This window comes from Somniosus microcephalus, chromosome 19 (genome assembly GCF_052327205.1).
Source record: "Somniosus microcephalus isolate GS21.2 chromosome 19, FLI_Smic_1.0, whole genome shotgun sequence".
Taxonomy (NCBI): Eukaryota; Metazoa; Chordata; class Chondrichthyes; order Squaliformes; family Somniosidae; genus Somniosus; species Somniosus microcephalus.
In genome coordinates, this window is record NC_141005.1 from 76707191 (window position 1) to 76730510 (window position 23320).

The 23320-nt window shown below is 52.4% G+C and overlaps 1 protein-coding gene across 1 annotated transcript in view; it reads left to right on the forward strand.

The window, feature by feature from the left end:
- LOC147104924 (serine/threonine-protein phosphatase 4 catalytic subunit-like) overlaps nt 1–23320 on the forward strand; it is an 847849-nt gene that overhangs the window by 812968 nt on the left and 11561 nt on the right. The window contains exons 3-7 of the mRNA XM_085962065.1: nt 8546–8597; nt 10423–10473; nt 14245–14346; nt 20797–20970; nt 22391–22517. Coding sequence (XP_085818191.1) covers nt 8546–8597; nt 10423–10473; nt 14245–14346; nt 20797–20970; nt 22391–22517 — 506 coding nt within the window. The remainder of the gene's footprint in view (nt 1–8545; nt 8598–10422; nt 10474–14244; nt 14347–20796; nt 20971–22390; nt 22518–23320) is intronic.

The window sequence follows — 23320 nt, forward strand, 5'->3', positions numbered from 1 at the left end:
GGTGCCTGTTGTTCAGTGACTGAAGGCCTGTCCCTCAGGTGTGAGGGTCCTGTTAATACAGTGTTAGTGACTGTGCCTGTCCCTCAGTGTGGAGGTCCTGTTAATATACAGTGTTAGTGACTGGCCTGTCCCTCAGTGTGAGGTCCTGTTAATACAGTGTTAGTGACATGGGCCTGTCCTCAGTGTGAGGGTCCTGTTAATACAGTGTTAGTGACTGGCCTGTCCCTCAGTGTGAGGGTCCTGTTAATACAGTGTTAGTGACTGGGCCTGTCCCTCAGTGTGAGGGTCCTGTTAATACAGTGTTAGTGACTGGCCTGTCCCTCAGTGTGAGGGTCCTGTTAATACAGTGTTAGTGACTGGCCTGTCCTCAGTGTGAGGGTCCTGTTAATACAGTGTTAGTGACTGAGCCTGTCCCTCAGTGTGTGAGGGTCCTGTTAATACAGTGTTAGTGACTGGGCCTGTCCCTCAGTGTGTGAGGGTCCTGTTAATACAGTGTTAGTGACTGAGCCTGTCCCTCAGTGTGAGGGTCCTGTTAATACAGTGTTAGTGACTGAGCCTGTCCCTCAGTGTGAGGGTCCTGTTAATACAGTGTTAGTGACTGAGCCTGTCCCTCAGTGTGAGGGTCCTGTTAATACAGTGTTAGTGACTGGAGCCTGTCCCTCAGTGTGAGGGTCCTGTTAATGACAGTGTTAGTGACTGAGCCTGTCCCTCAGTGTGAGGGTCCTGTTAATACAGTGTTAGTGACTGAGCCTGTCCCTCAGTGTGTGAGGGTCCTGTTAATACAGTGTTAGTGACTGGGCCTGTCCCTCAGTGTGTGAGGGTCCTGTTAATACAGTGTTAGTGACTGAGCCTGTCCCTCAGTGTGTGAGGGTCCTGTTAATACAGTGTTAGTGACTGGCCTGTCCTCAGTGTGTGAGGGTCCTGTTAATACAGTGTTAGTGACTGGCCTGTCCCTCAGTGTGAGGGTCCTGTTAATACAGTGTTAGTGACTGAGCCTGTCCCTCAGTGTGTGAGGGTCCTGTTAATACAGTGTTAGTGACTGGCCTGTCCCTCAGTGTGAGGGTCCTGTTAATACAGTGTTAGTGACTGAGCCTGTCCCTCAGTGTGTGAGGGTCCTGTTAATACAGTGTTAGTGACTGAGCCTGTCCCTCAGTGTGTGAGGGTCCTGTTAATACAGTGTTAGTGACTGAGGCCTGTCCCTCAGTGTGTGAGGGTCCTGTTAATACAGTGTTAGTGACTGGGCCTGTCCCTCAGTGTGTGAGGGTCCTGTTAATACAGTGTTAGTGACTGAGCCTGTCCCTCAGTGTGTGAGGGTCCTGTTAATACAGTGTTAGTGACTGAGCCTGTCCTCAGTGTGAGGGTCCTGTTAATACAGTGTTAGTGACTGGGCCTGTCCCTCAGTGTGTGAGGGTCCTGTTAATACAGTGTTAGTGACTGAGCCTGTCCCTCAGTGTGTGAGGGTCCTGTTAATACAGTGTTAGTGACTGGGCCTGTCCCTCAGTGTGTGAGGGTCCTGTTAATACAGTGTTAGTGACTGAGCCTGTCCCTCAGTGTGAGGGTCCTGTTAATACAGTGTTAGTGACTGAGCCTGTCCCTCAGTGTGAGGGTCCTGTTAATACAGTGTTAGTGACTGGCCTGTCCCTCAGTGTGAGGGTCCTGTTAATACAGTGTTAGTGACTGGGCCTGTCCCTCAGTGTGAGGGTCCTGTTAATACAGTGTTAGTGACTGGGCCTGTCCCTCAGTGTGTGAGGGTCCTGTTAATACAGTGTTAGTGACTGGGCCTGTCCCTCAGTGTGTGAGGGCCCTGTTAATACAGTGTTAGTGACTGGGCCTGTCCCTCAGTGTGTGAGGGTCCTGTTAATGCAGTGTTAGTGACTGGGCCTGTCCCTCAGTGTGTGAGGGTCCTGTTAATACAGTGTCAGTGACTGAGCCTGTCCCTCAGTGTGAGGGTCCTGTTAATACAGTGTTAGTGACTGAGCCTGTCCCTCAGTGTGTGAGGGTCCTGTTAATACAGTGTTAGTGACTGAGCCTGTCCCTCAGTGTGAGGGTCCTGTTAATACAGTGTTAGTGACTGGGCCTGTCCCTCAGTGTGTGAGGGTCCTGTTAATACAGTGTTAGTGACTGAGCCTGTCCCTCAGTGTGTGAGGGTCCTGTTAATGCAGTGTTAGTGACTGGGCCTGTCCCTCAGTGTGTGAGGGTCCTGTTAATACAGTGTTAGTGACTGGGCCTGTCCCTCAGTGTGAGGGTCCTGTTAATACAGTGTTAGTGACTGAGCCTGTCCCTCAGTGTGTGAGGGTCCTGTTAATACAGTGTTAGTGACTGAGCCTGTCCCTCAGTGTGTGAGGGTCCTGTTAATGCAGTGTTAGTGACTGGGCCTGTCCCTCAGTGTGTGAGGGTCCTGTTAATACAGTGTTAGTGACTGGGCCTGTCCCTCAGTGTGTGAGGGTCCTGTTAATACAGTGTTAGTGACTGAGCCTGTCCCTCAGTGTGTGAGGGTCCTGTTAATACAGTGTTAGTGACTGGGCCTGTCCCTCAGTGTGTGAGGGTCCTGTTAATACAGTGTTAGCGACTGGGCCTGTCCCTCAGTGTGAGGGTCCTGTTAATGCAGTGTTAGTGACTGGGCCTGTCCCTCAGTGTGTGAGGGTCCTGTTAATACAGTGTTAGTGACTGGGCCTGTCCCTCAGTGTGTGAGGGTCCTGTTAATACAGTGTTAGTGACTGGGCCTGTCCCTCAGTGTGTGAGGGTCCTGTTAATACAGTGTTAGTGACTGGGCCTGTCCCTCAGTGTGTGAGGGTCCTGTTAATACAGTGTTAGTGACTGGGCCTGTCCCTCAGTGTGTGAGGGTCCTGTTAATACAGTGTTAGTGACTGAGCCTGTCCCTCAGTGTGAGGGTCCTGTTAATACAGTGTTAGTGACTGGGCCTGTCCCTCAGTGTGTGAGGGTCCTGTTAATACAGTGTTCGTGACTGGGCCTGTCCCTCAGTGTGAGGGTCCTGTTAATACAGTGTTAGTGACTGGGCCTGTCCCTCAGTGTGTGAGGGTCCTGTTAATACAGTGTTAGTGACTGGGCCTGTCCCTCAGTGTGTGAGGGTCCTGTTAATACAGTGTTAGTGACTGAGCCTGTCCCTCAGTGTGTGAGGGTCCTGTTAATACAGTGTTAGTGACTGAGCCTGTCCCTCAGTGTGTGAGGGTCCTGTTAATACAGTGTTAGTGACTGAGCCTGTCCCTCAGTGTGAGGGTCCTGTTAATACAGTGTTAGTGACTGAGCCTGTCCCTCAGTGTGAGGGTCCTGTTAATACAGTGTTAGTGACTGGGCCTGTCCCTCAGTGTGTGAGGGTCCTGTTAATGCAGTGTTAGTGACTGGGCCTGTCCCTCAGTGTGAGGGTCCTGTTAATACAGTGTTAGTGACTGAGCCTGTCCCTTAGTGTGTGAGGGTCCTGTTAATACAGTGTTAGTGACTGGGCCTGTCCCTCAGTGTGTGAGGGTCCTGTTAATACAGTGTTAGTGACTGGGCCTGTCCCTCAGTGTGTGAGGGTCCTGTTAATACAGTGTTAGTGACTGGGCCTGTCCCTCAGTGTGTGAGGGTCCTGTTAATACAGTGTTAGTGACTGAGCCTGTCCCTCAGTGTGTGAGGGTCCTGTTAATACAGTGTTAGTGACTGAGCCTGTCCCTCAGTGTGTGAGGGTCCTGTTAATACAGTGTTAGTGACTGAGCCTGTCCCTCAGTGTGTGAGGGTCCTGTTAATACAGTGTTAGTGACTGAGCCTGTCCCTCAGTGTGTGAGGGTCCTGTTAATACAGTGTTAGTGACTGGGCCTGTCCCTCAGTGTGTGAGGGTCCTGTTAATACAGTGTTAGTGACTGGGCCTGTCCCTCAGTGTGTGAGGGTCCTGTTAATACAGTGTTAGTGACTGAGCCTGTCCCTCAGTGTGTGAGGGTCCTGTTAATACAGTGTTAGTGACTGGGCCTGTCCCTCAGTGTGTGAGGGTCCTGTTAATACAGTGTTAGTGACTGGGCCTGTCCCTCAGTGTGTGAGGGTCCTGTTAATACAGTGTTAGTGACTGGGCCTGTCCCTCAGTGTGTGAGGGTCCTGTTAATGCAGTGTTAGTGACTGGGCCTGTCCCTCAGTGTGAGGGTCCTGTTAATACAGTGTTAGTGACTGAGCCTGTCCCTTAGTGTGTGAGGGTCCTGTTAATACAGTGTTAGTGACTGAGCCTGTCCCTCAGTGTGAGGGCCCTGTTAATACAGTGTTAGTGACTGAGCCTGTCCCTCAGTGTGTGAGGGTCCTGTTAATACAGTGTTAGTGACTGGGCCTGTCCCTCAGTGTGTGAGGGTCCTGTTAATACAGTGTTAGTGACTGGGCCTGTCCCTCAGTGTGTGAGGGTCCTGTTAATACAGTGTTAGTGACTGGGCCTGTCCCTCAGTGTGTGAGGGTCCTGTTAATACAGTGTTAGTGACTGAGCCTGTCCCTCAGTGTGTGAGGGTCCTGTTAATGCAGTGTTAGTGACTGGGCCTGTCCCTCAGTGTGAGGGTCCTGTTAATACAGTGTTAGTGACTGAGCCTGTCCCTTAGTGTGTGAGGGTCCTGTTAATACAGTGTTAGTGACTGAGCCTGTCCCTCAGTGTGTGAGGGTCCTGTTAATACAGTGTTAGTGACTGAGCCTGTCCCTCAGTGTGTGAGGGTCCTGTTAATGCAGTGTTAGTGACTGGGCCTGTCCCTCAGTGTGTGAGGGTCCTGTTAATACAGTGTTAGTGACTGGGCCTGTCCCTCAGTGTGTGAGGGTCCTGTTAATACAGTGTTAGTGACTGGGCCTGTCCCTCAGTGTGTGAGGGTCCTGTTAATACAGTGTTAGTGACTGAGCCTGTCCCTCAGTGTGAGGGTCCTGTTAATACAGTGTTAGTGACTGGGCCTGTCCCTCAGTGTGTGAGGGTCCTGTTAATACAGTGTTAGTGACTGGGCCTGTCCCTCAGTGTGAGGGTCCTGTTAATACAGTGTTAGTGACTGAGCCTGTCCCTCAGTGTGTGAGGGTCCTGTTAATACAGTGTTAGTGACTGGGCCTGTCCCTCAGTGTGTGAGGGTCCTGTTAATACAGTGTTAGTGACTGAGCCTGTCCCTCAGTGTGTGAGGGTCCTGTTAATACAGTGTTAGTGACTGAGCCTGTCCCTCAGTGTGTGAGGGTCCTGTTAATACAGTGTTAGTGACTGAGCCTGTCCCTCAGTGTGAGGGTCCTGTTAATACAGTGTGAGTGACTGAGCCTGTCCCTCAGTGTGTGAGGGTCCTGTTAATACAGCGTGGTAGTGACCGGGTTTTTCCTCATTTCTTTTTCTCCCTGCTCTCTTTATTTAAATTAATAGACTCTCGGGATCCTGTTCCTGATCAGCATGGTGGCATTGTGGTTAGCACTGTTGCCTCACAGCGCCAGGGACCCGGGTTCGAATCCGGCCTCGGGTGACTGTCTGTGTGGAGTTTCCACATTCTCCCCGTGTTTGCGTGGGTTTCCTCCAGGTGCTCCGGTTTCCTCCCACAGTCCAAAGATGTGCGGGTTAGGATGATTGGCTATGATAAATTGACCCTTAGTGTTAGGGGGATTAAATACGTGGGGTTACGGGGATAGGGTGGGATATGTTTCGGTGCAGGCTCGATGGGCCAAAATGGCCTCTATCTGCACTGTGGGGTTTCTGTGATTACCCTGTGCTTCTTGCTGCTCGGGTTTCTGGTGGGGACAGCATGTGCATTCACTTGACGCTCCCACTCCCCAGTGAAGTTTGCAGTCTGGAGTCGTGTCTAAGGTGCCCAGAATGTGGCCAGCGCCTGTGGATCTGCTCCCCGGGGAGGCAGGGGAAGAGGAGTAAAAACAGACAATGCTGGAAATACTCAGCAGGTCCGGCAGCATCTGTGGAGAGAGAAACAGAGTTAATGTTCAGGTCGGGGGAAGAGGAGTATATTGGATCCGAAAGCAAGTCTCATCACTCTGATCTGCTATAGTGTGCCTGCTTGTAGTCAGCGACACTGAATTCCTCTCCGAAGTCCTGTTGCATTCACCTGTCACTGCCACTACTGATGGGCTACACTGGAGGGACAATACTGTTGTGTAAATGAGACCATGTTGCTTCCCCCTGGTGGCAGAGCTGGGACTGCAGCATTAAATGCCTGCTTTCACTTGTTTCCCTATTTGAGGTAGTACAACTGCTAAGAGTATCACTGTTCTGTCGGTGTGCCCGAGGCCCAAGTTCTCTGCAATGCTGTCAAGTTTCTCCCCAGCCATTTTCTTTCCTTCCCGAGTATTTCACATCTTCCACAATTCACCTGCAAGGCAGGCACTCGATTATCTCTGCCGTTGATCTCACCTGGCATTGCATGAAAGCTTGAGTCCTGCCTTCTGCTCAGTCTCTCTATTTGAAAAGTGGTATCCTCATCCTTGTTTTCAAATCCCTCCATGGCCTTGCCCCTCCCTATCTCTAATCTCCAGCCGTACAACCCTCAGAGACCTGCACTCCTCCAATTCTGGCACCTTGAGCATCTCTGATTTTCTTCGCTCCACCATTGTTGGCCGTGCCTTCAGCTGCCTGGGCCCTAAGCTCTGGAATTCCCTCTCCGCCTCTCTTTTCCTCACTTAAAACCTACCTCTTTGACCAAGCTGCCCTAAGTACTTGTGTGACTCGCTGTCAAATGTTGTTAAAGCACCTTAAAATGCCTTGATGCGTCTTACTACATTAAAGGCGCTATATAAATACAAGTTTATTGTTGGTTCAAACTATCTTCTAGTCTAGTAGACAAGAGCCCCAACATTGTCCCCCCCATTTGAAATTGCAGCAGGAAACTCTCGATTTACCAGCACCTAAATAACCGGAAATCTCTGTTAACCGGCAGAATTCCGGAGTAGGTTCAGGTAATGTTTTACTTCATATTAGTGGCCGTTCCTGGATCTGTGGCTGTGTAACTGGGGTTCGTGCACTTGTTGCTAAGCAACAGGGACGCTTGGTCTGTGGCCGGAGTTCCTGCACATGTTGCTAAGCAACAGGGAAGCCTGGATTTGTTGCTGTGTACGGAGCTCTCGTACCTTTTAACTATACCTCTCTGTAATCCGGACTTTTTGATAAACCGGCACCACTGGTGCCGGATAATAAAGAGTTTCCTGTATCTGCAAGCTTGCTTAATGTGCAATGGGATCAGCATGTTTCTGTATCTGCTGTCGACCAGAGCTAGGCTTCACAGCACTTGCACTCGGTGATGAAACATTTTAATTTGAAGTGGGGAAAACTCCAGTTTGCCCAGAACATTTTAATGCTTAGGATCTACTCACCATAATGAGGCAATCCAGTATTGTCAATACTGGCACTTCAAGCAAAGAGCTACCGGTTTAGCTAGCTGCCACTTAACACCTCGCTATTTCACTAGGCTATACGAAAAGTCAAGTGAAAGAGTCGGGTATTCGAGCCTGAGCACAAGAAGCTGCTTTTAAATAGTTTAGAACGCACAGTTTAGCAGCACCGTTTCTATACAGCATTTTAGAAGCTTTTGAAAGGATATTAAGGTTTACAGAACCAAGGCAGGTAGGTGGAGTTGAGTTGCAGATCAGCCATGATCCCATTGAATGGCGGAACAGGCTCAAGGGGCTGAATGACCTACTCCTGATCCTATCTTTCTAGAGAGTCCATTGCATCCCAGAACACTAACAAATCTCACATGAGCAATGTTTCTCTTTTTAAAAAAAAAAAAGTCGAGCCCAGTTATTTATTGCTGTGAGGGGAGGTGTCAGTGTCCAGAAACATCCAGCAGCAAGAGTTAATCTCAGCATCTATTCAGGTCACTTCCCTCATGGGGACATCCCGAGGCTAGTTAGCAGGTGAAGATCAGAAACAATGCTCTAGATCCCACATGAACCACGAGCAATGCCATGGGGTATCAATTAACTATCTGTAGGCTTTTTAAAAATCATTGTCTTGAGATATTCTTCCTCCTAACCACAGAGAGACTTCCTGACGTTTTCATGCTGCAGACTGCTGGGGTTTGGTGCTGTGCGAGTCTAGGTGTCCGCAGTATGGCCCTTGCAGGCAGGCGCAGTGCCTCTTCCCTTTTTAGAGAAACATGGGAGGTTTGTTAAGATCTTAACGGCTGCCATCTGTGTCTGGGAGGTGAATCTCCGACTGACCATTGGACCACATTTCATCGGCCCACTCTTCAGTATAAAGCCTGGAACTGAAACGTCAACGAGTAGTTGCGCCAGTTTGGCAAGAGCTGCTGTAAAGGCTGCTGCTTTTAATAAAAAGAACTTTCATTTCTAAAGAGCCTTTCCACAGCCTGAAGAAGTCCTAAAGTGTTGCGCAGCCAATTCATTTCTTCTGTGCAGCAGGACAGCAACGTCCTACAAGTAGCAAATGGGGGGTCAATCACGTTCTGGTGTTTTTAGAAACGTGTTGTAGCACAGACTCCGCAGTGTAAATTCAAGGTGAGAGTGGTGCTGTAACACCAGATTAACAGTCCAAGTCATAACGTGTTCAATTGTGATAGCAAAGGAGTGATCTCGTATCTCGTTTATTCCTAAACAGGGAGATTCTTGCTGAGGAGAGCAACGTTCAACAAGTAGATTCCCCGGTCACTGTGAGTTCACTTCTTTAATTCTGTATAATAGCTTGGAACTCGTACAAACTGCTTTTTGTGTGTGTTCATTGTGGAGATGGTTTTGTGTTTTACAAGCGCTTTTTGACATTGTTCAGGGTTTTGTTCCTCTGCTTGAAATTATTTGAAATGCTGCTGTCCTGTTTTAACAAGATTAACTCCACCAAGGAAGGAAAACCGAGCTGGGACATGTCTGGTAGTAGAGCACTGAGGCTTGGGGCTGAACCTGCACTAAATGGGGTGAAAGTACTTTCCCCTCTGCCCCCTTGCTTCAAGGGTGTGAAGTGAAATGCGTGTGTGTAGTCTCAGCCCAGTCCCTCAGGTATGACTGTACTGCACTGCAGCGAATTCAATTGTAAAATGGAAATGTTTGCAGGGTGGGGGGGTGCGGCAGAGGGGAAGGTGAGACCCTCGTGAGGTTGGGGTGCTGAAGCAGTGGTTCTACTCTCCGGCTGGCTGTGCTACGCCTGACGTGAGTGTGTGCTTGGTGTTGATATTGATTCAGTTACTGCATCAGATGGGTTCACACCTGAACAAATACACAATTCATCATCGCTTTTCCTAAAAGAGCGGCTAGGCAGTCGTGATAATTGGGAGGCATCAGACTTTTCAGTGATACTTCTACTGAAGAGATGTTGACGTTATATAAAAGCATCGTCTCATGATAAATAAACTCCTAGTGTTTGAGCTATTGCTCTGGAGCATTGTGTTGACAAGAGCCAAGTATTTCGAAACTTCTCACCAATTTGTCCTTTGTTTAACATTAAGCTATCATCCAAGATCTGTGGATGACTAAGTATTTTGACGAAAAGGTTCTCACTGACATTTTAATCTGTGTTGGGCTGCAGATGGAGCAAAACTGGGAGTTTTTCTTTTATCTTTTTTTCTTTGAGCCATGTATTATCCTGTCAGCAAGCAGTAGTAATTTAGTATTCACTTCCACATGTTTTTGGGGAGCTCGCCCCCGGTGCTTCTGTTGATGAAGGCTCGTATATAACCAAACCATGCTTACCAGTGTCCCAGCTTTGATTCCCAGGCTGTGCTGTGTTAGCTCAACTTGGGCCACCATTGGACTTTGCACCCTTGGGCTGGAGGAAAGAAATCGGCCATTGTTCCCACTGCTGATCTCTACCCTAATGCAAGTGTGCAGGCGCTGGGTGAGGTCACACTGCGCTGAGAGGCCCTCCAGAATCCTGCTGATGTTACGTAGACCTGTGTGAAGAATGGATGACCAACTACAGGGCGCCTGGAGCCCATGGAACTGAACCCCAGCAAGAGCTCCTTCACCACGTGGACTGCAGCGGTTCAAGAAGGCGGCTCACCGCCACCTTCTCGAGGGCAACTGGGGATGGGCAATAAATGCCGCTCTTGTGAGCGATGCCCACACCCAAGAACTATTTTTGTTTAAAAAAGAAGCTTCATGCACTATCTTGCCAATCGCTAGTAATGTTGATGCCCGGGGGATGTGAAACACATCCATGACTGATTTCGGGAAGGAATTAAATTCCTCCCCTACTCCCTAAGGCAATTGAGCGAGCTCCACCAGATCGCGATTGCCCCATATATTTAGCAGGTAATGCGGTATTTGTGCATCCTACAATTTTCCCAGTGGAGCTGCTACTTTTTAAAGGTCGTCTTCCGAAAATAGTTTCCTCTGCTGCTAACTGGTCCTTTCGAAAGTGTTTGTTTTTGAGCAATAGATAAATGTTTCAGTTCTCCAGGATCTTCAGGGGAGAAGCTCTTGGAGATTTATCCTGAAGTAATCAGATGCAAGTGTTTATCCTAAGTTGGTTCTTTCTCCTTGCAGGTGTGTGGGGACATCCATGGGCAATTCTACGATCTCAAAGAGCTCTTTAAAGTAAGTTGCATTCAATAAAATTTACAGGTGTTGTGACTTTCACTTGCGGGTTACTTGCATTAAGAACATGAGAAAAGTAATTGAGACCCCTCCCTGGGGGACCCGCGCTCTCCTGGCACAGACCCCTCCCTGGGGGATCCGCGCTCTCCCGGCACAGACCCCTCCCTGGGGGACCCGCACTCTCCCGGCACAGACCCCTCCCTGGGGGATCCGCGCTCTCCCGGCACAGACCCCTCCCTGGGGGACCCGCACTCTCCCGGCACAGACCCCTCCCTGGGGGATCCGCGCTCTCCCGGCACAGACCCCTCCCCGGGGGACCCGCGCTCTCCCGGCACAGACCCCTCCCTGGGGGATCCGCGCTCTCCCGGCACAGACCCCTCCCTGGGGGATCCGCGCTCTCCCGGCACAGACCCCTCCCTGGGGGATCCGCGCTCTCCCGGCACAGACCCCTCCCTGGGGGATCCGCGCTCTCCCGGCACAGACCCCTCCCTGGGGGATCCGCGCTCTCCCGGCACAGACCCCTCCCTGGGGGACCCGCACTCTCCCGGCACAGACCCCTCCCTGGGGGATCCGCGCTCTCCCGGCGCAGACCCCTCCCTGGGGGACCCGCGCTCTCCCGGCACAGGCCCCTCCCCGGGGGACCCGCGCTCTCCCGGCACAGGCCCCTCCCCGGGGGACCCGCGCCCTCCCGGCACAGACCCCTCCCTGGGGGACCCGCGCTCTCCCGGCACAGACCCCTCCCTGGGGGATCCGCGCTCTCCCGGCACAGACCCCTCCCTGGGGGATCCGCGCTCTCCCGGCACAGACCCCTCCCTGGGGGACCCGCACTCTCCCGGCACAGACCCCTCCCCGGGGGACCCGCGCTCTCCCGGCACAGACCCCTCCCCGGGGGACCCGCGCTCTCCCGGCACAGACCCCTCCCTGGGGGATCCGCGCTCTCCCGGCACAGACCCCTCCCTGGGGGACCCGCACTCTCCCGGCGCAGACCCCTCCCCGGGGGACCCGTGCTCTCCCGGCACAGGCCCCTCCCCGGGGGACCCGCGCTCTCCCGGCACAGGCCCCTCCCCGGGGGACCCGCGCTCTCCCGGCACAGACCCCTCCCCGGGGGACCCGTGCTCTCCCGGCACAAGCCCCTCCCTGGGGGACCCGCGCCCTCCCGGCGCAGACCCCTCCCCGGGGGACCCGCGCTCTCCTGGCACAGACCCCTCCCTGGGGGACCCGTGCTCTCCCGGCACAGACCCCTCCCCGGGGGACCCGCGCTCTCCCGGCACAGACCCCTCCCTGGGGGATCCGCGCTCTCCCGGCACAGACCCCTCCCTGGGGGACCCGCGCTCTCCCGGCACAGACCCCTCCCCGGGGGATCCGCGCCCTCCTGGCACAGGCCCCTCCCCGGGGGACCCGCGCCCTCCCGGCACAGGCCCCTCCCCGGGGGACCCGCGCCCTCCCGGCACAGGCCCCTCCCCGGGGGACCCGCGCCCTCCCGGCACAGGCCCCTCCCCGGGGGACCCGCGCTCTCCTGGCACAGGCCCCTCCCCGGGGGACCCGCGCACTCCTGGCACAGGCCCCTCCCCGGGGGACCCGCGCTCTCCTGGCACAGGCCCCTCCCCGGGGGACCCGCGCTCTCCTGGCACAGGCCCCTCCCCGGGGGACCCGCGCTCTCCTGGCACAGGCCCCTCCCCGGGGGACCCGCGCTCTCCTGGCACAGGCCCCTCCCCGGGGGACCCGCGCTCTCCTGGCACAGGCCCCTCCCCGGGGGACCCGCGCTCTCCTGGCACAGGCCCCTCCCCGGGGGACCCGCGCTCTCCTGGCACAGGCCCCTCCCCGGGGGACCCGCGCTCTCCTGGCACAGGCCCCTCCCCGGGGGACCCGCGCTCTCCCGGCACAGGCCCCTCCCCGGGGGACCCGCGCTCTCCTGGCACAGGCCCCTCCCCGGGGGACCCGTGCTCTCCCGGCACAAGCCCCTCCCCGGGGGACCCGCGCTTTCCCGGCACAGACCCCTCCCTGGGGGACCCGCGCTCTCCCGGCACAGACCCCTCCCCGGGGGACCCGCGCCCTCCCGGCACAGACCCCTCCCCGGGGGACCTGCGCTCTCCCGGCACAGACTCCTCCCTGGGGGACCCGCGCCCTCCCGGCACAGACCCCTCCCCGGGGGACCCGCGCTCTCCCGGCGCAGACCCCTCCCCGGGGGACCCGCGCTCTCCCGGCACAGACCTCTTCCCCGGGGGACCCGTGCTCTCCCGGCACAGACCCCTCCCTGGGGGAGCCGCGCTCTCCCGGCACAGACCCCTCCCCGGGGGACCCGCGCTCTCCCGGCACAGACCCCTCCCCGGGGGACCTGTGCTCTCCCGGCGCAGACCCCTCCCCGGGGTCCCGCGCTCTCCCGGCGCAGACCCCTCCCCGGGGGACCCGGGCTCTCCCGGCGCAGACCCCTCCCCGGGGGACCCGGGCTCTCCCGGCGCAGACCCCTCCCCGGGGGACCCGGGCTCTCCCGGCGCAGACCCCTCCCCGGGGGACCCGGGCTCTCCCGGCGCAGACCCCTCCCCGGGGGACCCGGGCTCTCCCGGCGCAGACCCCTCCCCGGGGGACCCGGGCTCTCCCGGCGCTGACCCCTCCCCGGGGGACCCGGGCTCTCCCGGCGCAGACCCCTCCCCGGGGGACCCGGGCTCTCCCGGCGCAGACCCCTCCCCGGGGGACCCGGGCTCTCCCGGCGCAGACCTCTCTCCAGGGGACCCGCAATCATGAAATGCATTTACTATGTAGCCATGCGTATTGTGCTAATCATACGTTTGTATTAACCACATTTATTTTCGTTAACCACATTTATTTTCGGTAACCACATTTATTTTCAGTATATTAAGGTAGTTAGCTTAGACGGTGTGTATTTAAACCCCACAGTTCAGACCTAGAAGAATCTAGCACGTCTGAAAAAGGCAAGCTAGATTCTCAGAGATGCGTTCCCTGGGCCCAGAGCCCAGGGTGCTGTGCCCATACCGTGCCCCCTCTGCCACCTGAGCTGCTTCTGTTGGTTTAATGCAGATTACGGTTTGGGTTTTGGTTATTTCTGTATGTTAATTGTCTTGCCATTGTTCGGAACACGGTATTGTGATCGGCCTAATCTCCCCATCAAAGTTGATGAGGTCAAGTCTGGCCTCCTCAGCAGGTTGATAACATAAAGTCGCGCCGTCAGGTTGATGACGTTAGGTCTGGCCTCTTCATCAAAATGGATGAGGCATTGTTGGCCCGAATCACCGCATCAGAATAGATGAGGTTAAGTCAGCTAACATGATCGTCAGCTAACAGCTCGATCACACGTTCACCTCGAAGGTGCAGGCTAGGTTTGTCTGTGCAGATGTAAATGCTGGCAGGAGCAGAACACCTGTGTAGCCTGAAGAAGTCTGCAGAAAGGGGTGGAAGCGGAACAGTACAATGGAAGGAGCACTGATCTATGTTTAATTGTACCCCGTCCGCGTAACTACTGTGTGTGCTGAACGAAGGATACAAGCGTTTTAACCAGAACCAAAAGCTGACTTTGTTACTACTCAAGCGAACGACACACGCATGTGTTGTTTAAATTCAACAGGCTCTCCCGGCGAAGCTCCTCCCTCGGGGCCTGGTCTAAGCCTGTGGCTGAGAGGCTGGATAGGCCGATAACTGTCCCTGTCTGAACGTTCACAGGTGGTTGTTGCAGGAATTGCAGAGTTGGGAGTGAATGTGTTGCGCATTTTAATAACAGTATATTGTGGCCTTGACATTTACCCTCTGCTCCCAAAGGTTGGAGGAGACATTCCCGAGACCAATTATCTATTCATGGGAGATTTTGTCGACCGAGGTTTCTACAGCGTTGAGACATTCTTGCTGCTATTAGCACTAAAGGTGAGGTGAAATATAACTGACTGTTTACTGACTCTCACCCCCTTCACCTGAAGGTGCCGACTCTGGCTGCGGTACAATTCCACGAGTGCAGGTGGTCCTCTGGTACCCCCCCCCCCCCCCCCCCCCCAAAAGTAGCCAATCTTTGAGCCAAGCCCGTGATGGTTGGGGGGGCATCGCAGCTGAGCTTTTACACGCCCACAAGCCCTTTCCACCCGTCATCCCTGAAGAGTGATGTAGAGTGCGAGTCGGTGTCCCAGAGCCATGGGTGCTGTGCCCATACAGTGCCCCCTTTGCCACCCGAGCTGCTTCTGTCGGTTTAATGCAGATTACAGTTTGGGTGTTTTGTTATTTCTGTGTGTAATCCGTTAAATTGTGAAGCCGGAACACGCAGCGAGTCTCTGATCAGTGAGTTTGGGAATTTGTTTTTTTTTAAAAAAAGGGCTTGAATTTGCAGCTTGTCGCATTTATTGATCTGCTGTAACCTCAGCCATTCGATCCCAGGCACATATCTTGCTCCATATCATGTAACTGCATTCTCTATCACTCGCTGCATTCCACACGCCATATTACCCATAATAACCATGTCTTCTACTGGCGTCGTATTGTGAATTTAACATGCCTAAAACTATTTCATCTCATTGGCCCCCAAATGCCATCTTGAAACTAAACTTATCTTTGTCAGGGAGCCCAAATCAAATTAAAATTGAACTCGGAACAGTCCTCGCTCCGAGTCTGTACCTGTCGAGGCTGCAGACAGCAGCCATGATTCTTTTACTGCACCACTCGCCCTTCTACCATCAGATGGAAAAAATCAGAGCAGGAGATTAAGCTGGTTTCCTAGACCAATTTTAAAGAGAAGTTACAAACTTTAGGTGTCAAGATTTGGGTAGCAATAGTTTTTGGATACTTTTTTTTTTTAAGGGTACAGGGATCCTTCAATCTGAGATCTCCCGTGCTGGCTCATTGAGCTTAGCCATGGCATAGTTGAAGGTCCCTGGTCTGATCACCACTTGGGTAGTGGTAGAGACACCACAATTGATCCCCAGTGCTCAGTGTGAAGGAGGGGGCAAATAACCAAAGTTTCTGCTCCTGATTGTTGGGTAGTAACCTCTACTGAATGCATGTTGTGGGCATCAGGATCAAGACTGGATATGATGGTCCTTGCGATCAGGTAGCATGCTGACGTACACTGTCTTGGCTCATGCTACCAGGTAATGAAACAACTGGCACCAATGAAACTACCGCAACAAGGACTCATTGGCCCCGATTTTCCCCGAACCATTGGGCGGGGTTTCAGGCGTGTGTGGGGGGGGGAGAAATCCTGAATTTGGGGGTCCCGACACCATCCCGCCCAAAACCCTGCCCCACGCAACTTTCAGGGGCGGCGGGTACCTACCCCACACTGGGACCCGCCGAAACCAGGCGGGAAGGGATTAGTGCCAATTAACTGCCTGTTAACAGGTAGTTAACAGGCAGTTTTTAGCCTAATCCCTATTTTGAGGGGTGTCATGTGGGATTCCCGACGGCTCCAAACCACGCCAGGTAGAGCAGGCGGGCCGTCGGGTTGAAGGAGTTGGAGGGGTCGCGATGTCGGTGCTCAGGTGAGTGATGGGTGCATGAGTGCAAAGGTAAGTGTGTTTGGTATGTCTGAAATGTGTACAGAACTTTTACTTACCTTAACAGCCTTTCTTCCTGTAGCTGTCGGGAGCCCATCACTCAGCCGGAACTTAAAGCTGAACGGCTGCGATCTGTGAAAAGTGACAGCCTTCAGCTTTGAGTGCCGGTGTGAGTTCTAACTGAGTCTGTGCAGAATGACTCATGTTAGAACTCAGAGTGTCAGTGTTTGACAGCTTCAAACAAGAACTCTTGACAGATGAAATTGCAGTCTGTGACGTCACCTGTTGCCGGGTGGCCCTTAATTGGCCTGCTGAGCCCGCTGGGCGGGCTCAACAAGGTCAATCAAGGGAAAATCGCACGGATTGGCCGGACGTCGATGTAGGCGGGTCAAAAACCCGAAAGTTGAAGTCCCGCCTTCTTCCCGACAGGTTCGGGAAAATCTACCCCATTGTCTCCAAGGCAGAAGAGAAAATGAGTGAGCATCGACAAAGAGCTCCACCTGATGGTTTAGTGAGTAGGTGCAGCTATCAGACTTGCAGATGAGGTGGTTTCAATATTACACATAATTACATAGAGTAAAAAGCACAGAAACAGACCATTCGGCCCAACAGGCATATGCCAGTGTTCATGCTCCACGCAAGCCTCCTCCCACCCCGATTCATCTCATCCTATCAGCATATCCTCCTATTCTCTCTCATGTACTTGTCTAGCTTCCCCATAAATGCATCAAATGTGTAATTATTGGTAATAGTCATCATTGTATACTTATTCCCTATGAAATCCAATAAATGCCATTGAACCCTGTTATCTTGTGGAATAACTTATAAGTAAGAATAGCCCTAACACACTTTTCTTGAAAGTCTTACATCTGTCACTTTACTCATGAAAGCGTCACACAACAAAAATTAGTGACTGGCCAAAATGAGACTTAACCTGTTAACTCATCAAATATTCAACTGAATCACCAATAGCTTTGTTCAGTAAATATTGATCAGTCCGTGCTGTTGGCTGGGGGTGAGGGTGGGGATGCTACAGTGTGCCTCAGCACCACTGGATTAGGGAAGGGAGAATCAGCCCACGTTCCTGCTTCTGATCGCTATCTGGTAACTGCCGCTGGGAAGAGCACGGGTGACGATGTCTGGTGACCTTGGGCTTGGTTGTGATGCCCCACAGTCGAGTAGCCTGCTGACCTTCAATGGGCTCACGTGAAGCATGGCCACAAGGTGAGGTGCTGGAGGGCAACCAGTAAATCTGGAACCCAAACTCTGGCAAGGAGCTGGCGTCAGGAGGGGAGGACATTGCAGAAAGAATGACCCAGAAATTCGGGTTGGGGGCTTCCCGTGGGTGTAAGCCCCCCGACCTGCGCTTACCTAGCGCGCCAGCCATTGAGCTGTGGGCCCGGGTGGGATTCCGATCCTGGGCCTGCTCCAACTGCCGGCGCGCAGTGCTTGCGTATCCCAGGGGCGCAGTTAGTTCGATGCGTCCCCTGGGATCACGTGGGCCATGGAGAGCCAATCGGAGCAGGGAATGCTTCAAAAACTTATAAATACTACGGGCCCCAAAACATCACTAAATCTTCAAATACATTTTTTTTAATCACATTTTTTAAATAAACTGTAAATTACATGAAATAACTATTTTAAACAAAATTTTTTTTAATTTTCTAACGGGGCTAAAAATAAACTTACCTTTCTTTAAAGTATTTAAAAATAATAAACCTGTGGAAAAAATGTTTTAATTTTAATTAATTCACCACTTACCTTGTAAAAAGCAGGCCTTACGACTGCTTTTTAAATGTGTAACTTCTGGAGTCATAGCCTCCCGGGAAAACCTGCAAAAAAACGTAAGTTTGATGCGCACGCGCAGCCTCTACTGTGCACGCGTTCGAACTCTGAACCCCTTCTTTCAGGGGAACGGAAGTACCGGTTTCCCGCACATGCGCAGTGCCTGCAGGAAACCGGCACTTCCATTGGGCTTACGGGTGAGTACCCCGTGCGTACTCACCCGTGGAGACCCGAAGTTCTGGGCCAATGTTTATATAGAAATAGTTATTGATCATTGAGTTCCAAAAGCTGAATAGTCTGTTGCAAAGTAGTTGATTTACTCTGGGACATAGCTGCTTAATTTCTTTTGCACACTGTTCATTTAAAAAAAAAAAAAAAAGTAATTATAAACTCTCTGCTGCTGCAGTTTCTGTGTCCTGCGTTGTTCCAAAACTTCCCGAGCAGCGCTGGTGAGAGTTCATATACTGCACACATCCATTAGTGCTGAGCTAATCATTGATGAGTGGTTCAGATTGGTGGAGCGTGGATTAGACTGTAAAAGTCTCTGGATCATCCATGAGTTACAGTTTCTCCCTTTCTGTGACCACCACCCCCCGTCCCCCTCCAAGCAGCCGCCAGCATCAGATTTGAGAGACTTCCTGTGATTTTTACTGGCCAGAATCAATTTGGGACACGGAAGAGTTTGGAAAGCTCCCTGACTGAGCAGCACTGTTGCTGTAGTGCAGGTTTATTGAAGATCTGTTTTTTTAACTTTATTCTTGGGATGTGGGTGTTGCTGGCATGGCCAGCATTTATTGCCCATCCCTAGTTGACCTGAGCAGGTGGTGGTGGGTCTTCTCCTTGGACCTCTACAGTCTGTGTGGTGATGGTACTTGCACATTGCTGTTGGGTAGGGAGTGCCAGGATACTGATCCAGTGATGATGAAGGGACAGTGATGTATGCCCAAATCAGGATGGCGTGTGACTTGGAGACGATGGCATTCCCATGTGCGTACTGCCTTAGTGATAGCGGTCACGCGGGCAGGCGGTGCTGTTAAGTTTTTTTGGTGTAACCTGAACTGAGCGTTCACAGAATCACAGAAACCCCACAGTGCAGATAGAGGCCATTTCGGCCCATCGAGCCTGCACTGACACATTATCCCACCCGATCCCCGTAACCCCTACACCAACGCATATCCCACCCGATCCCCGTAACCCCTACACCAACACATATCCCACCCTATCCCCGTAACCCCATGTATTTAATCCCCCTAACACTAAGGGTCAATTTATCATAGCCAATCAACCTAACCTGCACATCTTTGGACTGTGGGAGGAAACCGGAGCACCCGGAGAAAACCCACGCAGACACGGGGAGAATGTGCAAACTCCACACAGACAGTCGCCCGAGGCCGGATTCGAACCCGGGTCCCTGGCGCTGTGAGGCAACAGTGCTAACCACTATGCCACCGTGCTGCGTTGGTGAGCAGGTGTTGCTTGATGGCACTATTGATGACTCCTCCCATCACTTTACTGATGACTGGGAAGAGGCTGATTGGCCGGGTTAGATTTATCCTGCCTTTTGTAGATAGGACATACCTGGGCAATCATCCACATTGTTGGGTAGATGCCAGTGACATTGCTGTACTGCAGTAATGTGTCTAGGGGAGTGGCCAGCTCTGGTGCACAGGTCATCATACTACAGCCAGGTTGTTGCCATGGCCAGTGGACTTTGCTGTGTCCAGTGCATTTGGCCACTTATGAAGTGAACCAAATTTGCTGGACACTGGCATCTATGATGGTGGGGATCTCGGGAGGAGGCCGAATAGGATCATCCACTTGGCACTTTTGACTGAAGACTTCTGCAAACTCTCCAGCCTTGTGTCTTGCACTCATTGTGTGCCATCATGGTTGAGGATGGGGATGTTCATGAGCCATCTCTTCCTGTTAATTACCTGATTGTCCTCCACCATTCTGGATCTGATGTGGTAGGGTTAGGGAGCTTTGCTGTATTTAGCGAACCCTGTGTGGTGGTTTCACTAGATTGGTACTTCATTCTAGGGTATGCCTGGTCCTGCTCCTGGCACGCCCTTCTACACTCTTCATTGAACCAGGGTTGGTCTCGTGGCTTGATGGTGATCAAGAAGTGAGGGCTGTGAGGTGACAGATTGTGGTGCTACGTGACTCTGCTGCTGATTGTGACCCACAACACTTCATGGATGCCCAGTATTGGGCTTCTAACCCTGTCCTTGGTCTGTCCCATGCCACACTACATGATGGTGGATATAGTCGGGACTTTGTCTTCATGAAGACTGTGTGCGTTGGTGCCTCCTATCAATCCTATCGCGGACACACGTCTGCAGCAGGTAAACTGATGGTCAAATCGGTTACTTCCTTGTTGGTTCCCTCGCCACCTGACGCTGGACTGGTCTGGCAGCATTGTCCTTCAGGACCAGGTCAGCTTGGTTAGTGGTGGTACTATTGACCACCCTTAGTGATAGACATTGAAGTCCCCAACCCAGAGTATATTCTATGCCTTTGCTTCCCTCAGAGATTCCTCTGAGTGCTGTTAAACATGGAGGAGTGTTGTTGATTCATTGGGGTGGGGGGGAGGGGAGGGAGGTGGTGTTGGTAGGTGGCAATCAGCAGGAGGTTTCCTTGCCCAGGATTGACTTGAAGCCATGAGACTTCATTGGGTTGAGAACTCTCATGGCCACTACCCCCCCACGTCCTGACTATATGTGCCCCCACCTCTGGTGGGTATGTCCTGCCAGTGGGACAGGACATACCCAGGGATGGTGATGGCGGAATCTGGGATATTAGCTGATGGATATAATTCTGGGAACCTGTGAGGCCGTTGGTTGGTGAGTGTGGGACAGTTCTCCCAAATTGGGCAGCAGCTTTTGTTGGTGAGGAGGACTTTGCAGGGCTGACTGGGCTGGGATTGTCTTTGTCTTCTGACACGATGCTTGGGTCGTTGTTGAAGGTCTGTCGATAACAAATAGTCTATCACAAAAACTGAGCTGAGCCTTTCACCACTCTAACTAACCTGGATCTCTGTATGTGACAGGTCCGCTATCCAGACAGAATCACACTGATCAGAGGGAACCACGAAAGCAGGCAGATTACTCAAGTTTACGGCTTTTACGATGAGTGCTTACGAAAATATGGATCGATAACGGTATGGAGGTACTGTACGGAGATCTTTGACTACCTCAGCCTCTCCGCTGTCGTGGATGGAAAGGTAAAACATGAAAGACACTTGCACTAAATTTGTTTTGTGTGTGTGTGTTAAGTTACCCTTTCAGTGTTGGTGTGTGTGTGTTGGTGTATGAAGTTGTCCGTTCAGCATTACATTGTGATGGGAATGCGTGGTGCAGTGGTTATGGGTGATGACGAGGAGGGGGGGGGGGGTGATGAGGGGGCGGGGGGGTTGACGAGGGGGGAGGAGGGAGGAGGGCGAGGGGGGGGGAGGGACGAGGAGGGGGGGAGGGACGAGGAGGAGGGGGAGGGACGAGGAGGAGGGGGAGGGACGAGGAGGGGAGGGGGGAGGGAGCGACGAGGATGCTCTAAAGAGACTTGGAACTGGACTTAATTTGTTGCAGAAAAAAAACTGAGGCGAGATCTGATCCCAAATGTAAAATTATGCAAGCCTTAGCTAATGTAGGCTTAAGCAGTTTATTGGGACTGTGGATACAGACCTAGAAGATACGAGTACCAAATTAACCAGCCTCAAGCAAGTTTACAGCAAATTTGCTGCCATGCCCCTCAACAGTGGACACGTGGGATTCCTGCTTCTAAAGAAATGAAGTACTGCTTGCTTTCACCTGTCGCCCAGAGCCACTGAAACTCTCACCTACACTTTTGTTACCTCTAGACTCAATTTCTCCAATGAGCTCTTTGCTAGCCTCTTGCCCTCCGCCCCTCTCCCCGCCCCACCCCCCCGCCATAAACTCCAACTTATGCAAAACTCATCAACCATGCCCTACCCGGTTCTAATTCTGGCCAGTGCTGCCCTACACTGACTCTTTGTCCCCCAGTGTATTGAATTGAAAATCCTTGTTCTCCTTCAAATCCCTCTCCCAGCCTTGACCTGGCACAGTGCCCAGCCTTGCCCTGTCCTGCCTCTGGCACAGTGCCCAGCCTTGCCCTGTCCTGCCTCTGGCACAGTGCCCAGCCTTGCCCCTCCATCCTGTACCTTTCAGGCCTCGACTCTGGCCATTTGTCGATCCCCGCCCTTGCCCCACTTTTGGCAGGCGAGCCTTTGCCTGGCTCAGCCTTGCTGTCTAAAACTCCCTCTCTAATCTCCGTCCACCTTCCTCCCCCACCCCCCAGTTCTTTTTCTTCAATGTGCACCCAGCAAAAGCAGCCGGTGCTGTATTTCTGACTCCGAATGGGACTGAAGCTTTCTGCTCTGTAAATCTCTCAGAACCCTCAGTGAATCGAAGCAATCTCCCAGTATGAACAAAATGGCTGAGTTGTTGCAGTCAGGAAAATGGTAGAATGGGCCTGTGGTGTCCCACTTCTACACAAGTCCTGCACGGAGTGTGGCCTGACTGGCCTGGTGAAGTAGGTTGAGTAATCAATTCAACTTTCCGCAAGTCCTGTTTTTAATTTTTTTTAAAATTTAAAAAAATGTTTTCTTCCTGCCGCCCTCCTTGTAGATCTTCTGTGTACATGGAGGCCTCTCTCCATCCATCCAGACCCTGGACCAGATTAGAACGATAGACCGGAAACAGGAAGTGCCCCACGATGGCCCAATGTGTGATCTCCTATGGTCCGACCCAGAAGGTAAGTCCTGGAATTCATGCGAAAGTAATTTTTAAATCAAAGTTAAAGCTAGTTTTACCCCCCTGCTCTCCTGGAGTGCTGGCTATTGGTCAGTTACAGTTCCAACAACCAGCCATTCATATGTGAGCCCAAATGAGCTATTCACCACAGAGGACATCATGGCCTGGTGTGATTCAATCCTCTCCTGAGGGCATGTTTCCTTTTCTGGCAGGAGTCACTGGCTGGAGATCAGCAGCAGGAACCCTAGCTGATTTTAACCCTTGGGGGTCCCTACCTCCCTGAGCATCCCAGTTTTATCAAATTCACAGATGTGAGGTGAGGCAACATGGCAGAATCGAATCTGCGACCTAATCTCTCTGGCTTAGTGCTGCACCCCACTGAGGTGTCGGGCGTGGTAATTCCATACGGTAAGTTAGTTAAATACAAGGAAGCCTACTTGTCCCACCTTGGTTCATCCATCCAGAGAGATCCGAATGACCTCCCCCCTCCCCCTTGTAGCATTCAGTTGTTTCTTAAATGATTCCAGGTGTTTTTGTCTCTATTGTTCTGTCTGGAAGTTTATTCCACACGCTGATCACACTTTGTGGGAAGAATCTCCTGCTGTCTGCCCTAAATGTATCTTTCGCCAACAGTCCCCTTGACCTACTCTCACAATTTAATTAAAAATAATATTCCAGATTTAGCTTTTCCATTCCCTTAACAATCTTCAATCCCTCTAAGGTCACCTCTCTAACTCCTCCCTTCCAGGCTGAAAAGCCCACATTTCTCCAGTCTTTTCTTTTAAACCACGAGAAGTATACAGC